Source organism: Poecilia reticulata, linkage group LG8 (genome assembly GCF_000633615.1).
Source record: "Poecilia reticulata strain Guanapo linkage group LG8, Guppy_female_1.0+MT, whole genome shotgun sequence".
Classification (NCBI taxonomy): domain Eukaryota; kingdom Metazoa; phylum Chordata; class Actinopteri; order Cyprinodontiformes; family Poeciliidae; genus Poecilia; species Poecilia reticulata.
In genome coordinates, this window is record NC_024338.1 from 20,748,530 (window position 1) to 20,757,664 (window position 9,135).

The 9,135-nt window shown below is 40.1% G+C and overlaps 2 protein-coding genes across 3 annotated transcripts; both read left to right on the forward strand.

Moving 5' to 3' along the window:
* The first annotated feature begins 7 nt into the window (after nt 1-7).
* On the forward strand, nt 8-2,489 carry natd1 (protein NATD1). Its single transcript, XM_008416589.2, has 2 exons — nt 8-639; nt 1,165-2,489. The coding sequence occupies exons 1-2, from the start codon at nt 505-507 to the stop codon at nt 1,279-1,281; spliced, it is 252 nt and encodes an 83-aa protein (XP_008414811.1). The 5' UTR covers nt 8-504; the 3' UTR covers nt 1,282-2,489.
* A 1,084-nt stretch (nt 2,490-3,573) lies between these two features.
* Nucleotides 3,574-7,640, forward strand: tmem11 (transmembrane protein 11). Of its 2 annotated transcripts, none has more exons than XM_008416591.2 (2): nt 3,574-3,676; nt 6,664-7,640. In XM_008416591.2, the coding sequence occupies exon 2, from the start codon at nt 6,671-6,673 to the stop codon at nt 7,178-7,180; it is 510 nt and encodes a 169-aa protein (XP_008414813.1). In that variant the 5' UTR covers nt 3,574-3,676; nt 6,664-6,670; the 3' UTR covers nt 7,181-7,640. The 2 variants fall into 2 exon arrangements, with proteins under 2 accessions (XP_008414813.1, XP_008414812.1); XM_008416590.1 differs by lacking the exon at nt 3,574-3,676 and adding an exon at nt 4,028-4,133.
* Nucleotides 7,641-9,135: the final 1,495 nt, after the last annotated feature.

Genomic DNA, 9,135 nt, shown 5'->3' on the forward strand with positions numbered 1-9,135 from the left:
TTAAAAAAGTGGGTCTTAAGTTGTTTCCTGAAAGTGTCTATGCAATGTAGAGATCGAATGGTGCAAGGTAAGTCATTCCATAGTCGAGGCGCTACAGCTTTAAAAGATCTGTCTCCACGAGTCTTAAAAAAGGTCAGAGGAACCGTCAACAAGTTCAGATTCGACGACCTGAGGCTCCTAGTCGAAACATAAGGCTGTATGAGGTTCTTAATGTAGTGTGCAATCAATAGGGACCTGGAACCCTTTGCTTGACGTTGATAATCGGGTGACTAGGTTGGATGCCATGTGTTAAGCTGAATAATATTTATATCCGAGCGCAGAATCTCCGTTAAGTTCCTGCTTTTTAACAGGCTGATTGGCGGCAGAAGGACAGGCTCTAATTACTCACATTTTGTTTCACTGTATTTTAGCCTTAAAAATATATTTCTCTAATTCTTTTACCTCATGCAGTTTGTCTAATCTGATTCATTGGCTGTAGTCCTCAAAACAATCACCACACAAAAAATGTGTGTGTTCTCAGGATCCCACGATCGAGCGGTCCTCCTGTACGAATACGTTGGGAAGAAGACGGTGGATTTACAACACACAGAGGTTCCAGATGCTTACAGAGGGAGAGGAATTGCCAAACACCTGGCCAAGGTTAAAATTTGTAGATTTGTTATTTTCACTTTCATCGAGGTTTTGTTGGGATTTGCAACCAAACGTTTTTCCCAGGCAAACACGTTGCATTTCCTGTAAGCATTAGGAAATAATAGCAACAAGTTGGGGATGGGCAGTGATGCATTACTGTTAGTTTTTCTGAGTCTAGATGGAGCACACGGCAAGAGGGATCCTTGAACATTCCTCTTTGCAATATCTCATCCAGAGTTACGAGTTTTCTGCCTTACCTTGAAATCTAATGCTCACACCACAGGTTTTCAGTCGGTTTAGGTCTGGGGATTGAGATGACTACTGAAGAAGGTTGATTGTGTTTGGCCAACCACTTATCTGTTGATTTCAAACCACACTTCCCCTCATATTTCAAAGAGTAAATGATGCCATGCCTCTTCAGACATGTTTCGAGATATAGGCTATCCTACGTATTCGTCCTTTGTTTCACGCCTATAAACTTGAAGTTTATCCTGACCTGACATGGTTTCAATTTCACTCGTTGTTTAATTTCAGGCAGCCATGGATTTTGTGGTGGAGGAGGACCTGAAAGCTCACTTGACCTGCTGGTACATCCAGAAATACGTCAAAGAGAACCCTCAGCCTCAGTACTTTGAACACATCCATCAATGACTCAACAGGTCAAGCAAAAGGACTTGAACACAGAGACTGTGTGCAGTAAGTTTTAGGCAGGAGGTTTCCAGGATGCAAGGAGAGAAACCTCTGAAGCACTGCTAAACGCAAAACCGAGTGAACGCAGGCGATCTCAAACCAGAGCTGTAGCGTCGGGCGGACGCGAACTGCTGGAGGAAATCGTGCGGAGACAAAGCAGCCCAAAAGGTGGTGGCTTGTCCTTCCAGGACGTCGCCCCACCACTGACTTGAAGCAAACGTTGGTTACAACAAATCAATGTCCTCCTTTGAACTACGAGATCAGACCGACTTTGTGTCTTTTTCCAGTATTCAGATGAAGAGAAACTGTCACCGTTACGCTTATAATGTTTGAAAATCGTGCTACTTTTAATATTTTCCAATATTACTCCTTTTTTTTTTTACTTAGTACATTAAAGTAGTGCTACTACTGAAGAGTCTTGGATGAAAAGACATTTTTAAAACCCGGCTATGATTTCTTTGACAGAAGAGGATGCGTTAGTGGTTGATATGTTGAGGATTTTTAATTGCTTTATTCCCCTTTCTCTTTATTATTGTTATTTTTTTAAACACTCGGTTTCAGTACAAGAGTGGAAACTGAGCAAATCCATTCTGACTGTGATGAACTTGAGGTTAGAGACACTGCTACTAGTTAACACTTCAGCGCTGATATCTATATTTACTTCAGCTCAAACCAGCATCAGTAGCGACACTCTTTAGATTCAGGGCATTTTTATTTCTTAAAGTGTGTTAATTCTTACTCTCCAGTTCAGGAAAATTAGTTTTCTCTTCTCACCACAGGAAAAAAAAAAACAACAAAAAAAACCTGAGAATTTGAGATTTTGCTGTAGACAATCGTCAGTGTTGAGGAGACAAATACCTCAGGCTAACTCGACACACTCCAAAACACTTTCTACTGACAACTGCAATAAAATCCCTTTTTGTATAACTTTCATTTGGTGGCGTAAGGCTGTAAACTGGCCAAGGCATTATTTTTTTTTTTGTCTTTTTTATGTGGGTTTCTTTGGGTATTTTTGTAATATTTGTTTTGTACTGTTAAAACAATGTCTGATATGTGTTCTGAGCAGGTGGCTCGATCTAACAGATATGTCCAAATGTTCTTGTTACGCTGTTTTATACTTGATATTGTTTTCTCTCTACTTGTTCTGAATAAATGACTCATCTACTCATCACAGGTCAGTTTGTGGATTTGTTGAAAAGTGGGCATCTAGAGGTTATAGAAATTTAAATTTGATTAAAATCTCGCTGCACCAAACAAAAGAATTCATGCCATTTGAGCCTTTCCACATTTTGTCATGTTACAATTACAAACGTCAATGAATTTCAGTGGGGTTTTTTGTGATTATACCAACACAAAATAGTTGATGAATGTTAGATTTGACCTAATATTGAAGCTGCTCTTTGTCGCCAGCAGGTGGTTGCAAGAAGAACAACATCAGTTGCTGCCAGAGATAAAAACATCTGATCTAATTCTTGTCAGTATGTAGGGGTGGATGATTTGTGTGTTTGTACTTTAACATTTTATTAAACTGCAATTGCATTATTGTAATCTAATCTACTCATGAACAAAAGTCTTGATTTTCAAGGTCTTGAAAATCTAGCGAAGCTAAAATTCAAGTGTTTTGTCAAGGACCATTGTTATATCTGCAAAAGGGATTCCGTCTATTTCTCAAAACAGATGGAGTCATAAGGAAAGAGCATTATGTGGAAGTACTAAAGCAACTTTTCAAGACTTCAGAAGAAATTATATCCTACCGATTAGTTAGGAAGTGGTTTAAGGACAACATTAATGCCATACAGTGGTCATCACAAAGTCATAAAAATGTATGTGGGAAGAAGGCAGCCTATAAACATTAGTCAAAATTCCAGCAGCAAACTATTTAGAGAAACTTGTGGAGGGAAACCCAAAATCTTTCAGCAAATAGAACTTATTTTTGGTCATCCTAACGAACATGAAACTGGAAGTAATGTATGTATATTTTTGTGTGTACTTCTTGAGTATTTTGGTATTTATAACTGCATGTTCAACAGAGTTTGAGAATAAGAATATTAACTCGGAAATAAAAACAAAACAAAAATAAATCAAACTGGCATGAAATTAAGACACTTTAGCCTCGCAGCTATATATATCATTATTAAATATCCCCAGAAGTTTTATTTGTATTGATAATGTGATGCGTGCGTCATGCAGGCTGGAATTTGAAGCTGTCACATTATTGTCCGCTGCACAGCATGTGGTTCAAAGCGATCTCACATTCCTGAACGTAGCCTTTATCTTTGTTACATCCACAGAGCGTCGGGTTCCGACAGGCGGACAGAAGCCTCACACACGCACACATCCACACAGCACAATATGGGTGAGTGTCCAGAAATATACTCATAAAGCCGCAAACCAAAAGAAGATAGCGGTATGTACGATGTGTTACAGTCTGTTCTAAGAGACGATATGTCCATGTTGTGTTTGCATGATTACAGATTTAAAATCAAAAAATATTTATTTAGCCTATGTATTGCAGTAAACTGTATTTTATTTTAAATTAGGTAAATTTACCTTAATTATTTTCGACAGGTTTAATAAAGAATCTCGCCTGACCTCTCAAACTTGTTACAAAATACGTACAGCAAGTACACATAACCTCAATGCATCATGGGAACTGTAATTCAGCAAATAAGCTACACCCACACATTCCGCAATTAAATTCACTACAACACCCAAAATGCTGAGCGCGACTATACGTCAATTGAAATCACAGTCGTATCTTCCAACATGGCGTCGCTGGGAAGGAGGCGCGGTGTCCCAGTAAGCAGGGAGAGGTCAGTTACTCCAAATTTTGGCTTTAATGTCAATTTATTTGTACAGGATATAGCGTTTTGTTAATGCCATATCCAGTTCCCGAACACGCACCTTATTTGGGGTTCAAAAGTTTTGCGCCAACGAGAGAAATTGTATTTTTTTTAGCCATGGTTAGCTGTCGTTRGCTACCGTGGTTAGCAGAGAAACAAACTAGCTGCTCATGTGATATTTGGAGTATTTCAGGCAAACTGTTGGGAATGTGGAGAGAAGTTGAATTTCAGCACGAGTCTGTTTGGAAACTAGTATGTTGTACCGGGGGGACGCTTAGTTCGAGGTCTGGCTGGGCTGCGAGAGTCCGCGGCTGGGAAAGTAATACGGTCCTGAACTTAACCGGACAGTCCTCCAAACTTTTAAGCATGCATGCGACTGAGGTGCTTATCTAGCCGCCGCTCAGGAACATTATGTTCCTGGTTAAAATCGTCGGGTAACGTGTAGACTGTCTCCTAGGATTAATAACCTTCACTTAGATGAGTTTTAATTGTTTGATGTGGAGTGTTTGACATTTCCTCGGCGGGATCTGGAGGACCTCGGTGTAAAATCAAAAAACAGAGCAAATGTATTTGTCACCACTTCACATGAGGCTGCAGTACGTTTGTTGATGAAATGTTCGAATGAGTTATGATCTTGATCCGTTGTAATATATTTATCAAAATATATTATGACATTTTACTAGAAAAATAATTTGTTACTTCCATAATACATTTATTATGAAACGCTGTAATGAATCAAAATAATGCACGAGCTTCAATTTTGAATTGAGGTATACAATTTTACCTGAAAACAAACCAAAAAAACATTTAAATGACACAAGAGCTGCTAAATTTATCAAGTCAAAATCCTCCAGGTGGTTTTACTATTTTCACTCAGTGTTTCTCAACGTCGGTCCTCACGCCCCCCTGTCCTGCATGTTTTAGGTATTTCCCTTCTGCCACACACCTGAATTGCATCTCTGGGTGATTAACAGGCTTCTGCAATACTTGATGTCATGCAATCATTTGAATCAGCTGTTCTGGAATGGAGGCAAATCTAAAACATGCAGAGCAGGGGGGCAGTGAGGACCGGAGTTGAGAAACATTTTATTAGAAAGAACCATTTGTTGCAATATTTAATGGGCTTACATAATGTCACCATTCTGTTTGAAATTCAGCCAGCCACATAATTTATGTTGGTCCTAAAAAGCTGGAATTTTAAAATTGCATTAAATGTTGTGAAAAGTTGTCATCCAAAATCACAAAAACATGGCTTTCTTCCCAGATGTCAAACATTAAGTAACTGATCTTTGATTGTTTTGTTTTTATTGGTTAGAATAATTGTTGGTGAATTGGACAGCATGGGACATAAAGCAATTGTTTTTCGCAGTAATCTACAATCAGTTGCTTGTTGCTGCCATTGGAGATATTTACAGAATCAAAAAGACCTTGTGGATGCAAAAATATTGTGATTAACAAATTCTTGGTTGCAATGATTATATATTCATGTAAAACTACTATTTGTGCTGTCTGCTTCATTACTTAAGATAAATTTTGTTTTTAAGGTAAACAGAAATATGTGGGGCTAATGAGATTCCCAGAAACATGGAGTTGTGCAAGCACATTGACGTTTGCTTCATCAGCCACTTCTGACTTTCCAGAACTCCCAGTATGAGCTAAACCGGATGACAGAAAACTAAGACCAAGTAATGTTTGTTTATGCTGTGCGTGTTTACCCTCTGAAGTCCAAACTTGGATCTGAGAATCATATCAAACCCGACTTAACTGTTCCAAGTTCGTCAAGCAGTAATACTCACCAATTATTTCCAGTGATTGGATTAAGTCTCGATTGCAGTGAGCTAAGAACAGCATAGTTTCTCAGCGTGTCGCAGTCTCATACACTGCTTCGACGTGCTTGGGTCTGCTTGTTCTGTAAGTAAATGATTAAATGAAATGCAAACCGTCAGAAACAGATTAAATTTTTACCACAGCTATGACTAACTTCTTTATATAAATGGAGAAAAAAAAACATAGAAAAAGAAGTATTATTTTAAGATATCTTTCAAGGCGGTGGTGGTTGAAAAACGTTGCCCTGTGTATTTATTAAAAACCAATCATAAATAATTAAAATGCATTTTTTTCTAAACATGAAAGAAAAGAGTGGATTTAACTGAGGATTGAGAAAGCGTAGTTGTGTTAATGTTGACGACCAGATAGACGTGACACGATAATCTGAAGCTGTACGTTATATTATCACAATATCGGTGTGTTCAATATTCGTACCAATAACTAGCAGGTAATATTTAGCAACAGGTGGGGTCTGGTCAGAGGTGCATATTTTATGTGTGGGAATTTTTGTAAAGGCAGAATTCTGATCCTAAATAAAAAAATAAATAAAATTGATGAGGGAATGCTACCTGTCAAATAAACTTTACACAATTCCTACAATTCCTGCGTCATCCTGGCGACTCACATTTCACCTCCACTCCCCTCCCCAACACCCCAATCTGTTTCTGAGCAGGGCAGTGATGGCCGACTCGAACTGCTACATCGTGCATGAGATCTACAACGGAGAGAATGCACAGGACCAGTTTGAGTACGAGCTGGAGCAGGCGCTGGAGGCCCAGTGCAAATACATCGTCATCGAGCCCACGCGGATCGGCGACGAGACGGCCCGTTGGATCACGGTGGGGAACTGCCTGCACAAGACGGCCGTGCTGTCGGGCACGGTGTGCCTCCTGACGCCGCTCTCGCTACCCATCGAGTACTCGCGCTACGTGGCGCTGCCCGCCGGCGCCCTCAGCGTGGCCTGCGCTGCGCTCTACGGCATCTCGTGGCAGTTCGACCCCTGCTGCAAGTACCAGGTGGAATACGACAGCCAAAAACTCTCACGGCTGCCCCTGCACACGCTGACCTCGTCGACTCCCGTGGTTTTGGTACGCAGGGATGACGTCCACAGAAAGAGACTCCATAACACGATAGCGCTGGCTGCTTTGGCGTACTGCGTCAAGAAGATCTACGAACTCTATGCGGTATGAGTGCGCTCTGAAGAGAAGTAAAAAAAAAAACTAAAAAAAAAAACAAACGAAGAAGAAAAAAAAAAAATCAACCATAACAACAGAACCTGCAAGTGGAAGGCTCGGCCGTTAGCGCCACATGCGGCGGGCACTTCCATGTAAACTCTGATCAGAGGGATATAGTTAAAACTAGAGAGAAGTTCTTTTCCCACGTGTTTCCTTTACTAAGTGACGACAACACATAGTCATTTTGTGCCACCTCCCTTCTCCTCTCCACCTTTGCCCCCCGACACACAACAAACGGGTTCGAGCAAAAGGGAATGGCTGCAGTTCCTCTGGACTGAATCGCTTTGGATTTGAAATGGGACGATGTGTTTTGTGTACCAGGCTTTTTTTTTTTCCTTTCCCTCGAAGTTTTGCTGTACTCCTTTGTCGCTGATCATTACACCACAGTTTCATTAAACATTAGGATATTTCAAACGTACTTTTCTGTATTTTTTTCGCCCCCCTTTTAAATCGATTCCCTCTGATGTCTGGAAGCTGATTCACTTGACTGTCCTGCCACAGTGAACTGGTTTTAATGAATCAAATTAAGATCACATGAGAAGCTGATATAGCTGTACATCACATTAACATTAAGGGGAGACACAATGCAGACGCTGTTGAACGCTGACCTGAAAAGCTAAACAGGAAACTAAAGGACGAGTCCAGCTCAGAGGAACCAAATGGAATAAAACAGAATTCAGACATAAATGTGTCGACTTTTCTCTAGAAACTAGAGTCGTATGTGACGTATAGTTCCTATAAATGGCTGAACTAACTCATTAAACACAGGAAATTGGTGCACTCGTTTACGTTTGTTTTTGAGCTCCCTTAATCCAAATATGATCAAAACTATACAGACACTGCACAAGCTTTTAATCATGGCACCGATTTCCTTCTGTTATTATTCCAGAGCCACTTTTGATGTGTTTATATTTGTCCTGTTGGAAAAAGCCAGTTCTAAACCATCTGACCCCAAATCTTCAGGAATAGAAGGGTCTGTTTGTCGGATGTTCCTAACAACGCAGTTTAATGTCATCAGGGACCGAGAGGGCGGCCACCAAAACTAACCCCCTCCTTCAAAAGCTGCACCTGTGCTAAATGAGTTCTGGAGTACAGTTTGATGGTCACATGAGACAAATATTGGACTTTTTGACCACAAAGACGAGAAGTGTGTTAGGAGGATTCAAGTTGAGGCTTTCAAATCTAACGACCAGCTGTCAAGCATGGTGGTGGCAGCATCATGATTAGGCTCACTTTTTGCACAATGAAAATATAATGAAGGAAAGCAACCTCTGAAAACAAACTTGTGCACACATTTCTTGTTTGGAAGTCGTTCCTGTATGAACTATCCCACAGGATCAGAAACAGCCTTAACTAGATTATATTCATGTCGATGTACAGAATGAACTTGTTGCACAAAAAAACACAATTTGTTTAAAATGTTTTTCTCTTGCCAGTGATGATCTATTTGGGTTACATTCTATAGTGCAGCAAATCAATTGTTTTCAATCCATTAATACCTGACATATTCAGATGTGGGGATTCAACACATCAACCTTTGCTGTCAAATACATCAGCTAATGAATTTGAAAAATCACGGAAGATGCAGAGCAATTAAACCCCCCCTAAGTATAAAATGTAAATAAAGGAGAATCTTGTTATGCTCACCAATTACCGCAGCATTGCCTCTATCCATTCTGGGAAACAACCATTGCAAATTAGGGGAGGAAAGGCGGGTTAATTATTTCTTAGACGTCTTGCAACCAAACCTACCTGTAGGAAAATGTTGTAGTCCACCAACCATTTATGGAGAGACGGTTGATCTGATATTACAGGTGAGCACTGCATGTTCCAACCATGCAAAACATCAATTAGTCTTTGTGGGCAACTGCAACCAACCAGCTAATCCACCAACAAACGAATAAGATAAA

What these genes read in the sequence shown, in the direction of transcription:
- natd1 (XM_008416589.2), top strand. Translation starts at nt 505, where the DNA reads ATGTGTGTGTTCTCAGGATCCCACGATCGAGCGGTCCTCCTGTACGAA. An exon ending in TTGCCAAACACCTGGCCAAG is followed by an intron (nt 640 to 1,164) that starts GTTAAAATTTGT and finishes GTTTAATTTCAG; the next exon opens with GCAGCCATGGATTTTGTGGT.
- tmem11 (XM_008416590.1), top strand. Translation starts at nt 4,087, where the DNA reads ATGGCGTCGCTGGGAAGGAGGCGCGGTGTCCCAGTAAGCAGGGAGAG. An exon ending in GTCCCAGTAAGCAGGGAGAG is followed by an intron (nt 4,134 to 6,663) that starts GTCAGTTACTCC and finishes GTTTCTGAGCAG; the next exon opens with GGCAGTGATGGCCGACTCGA.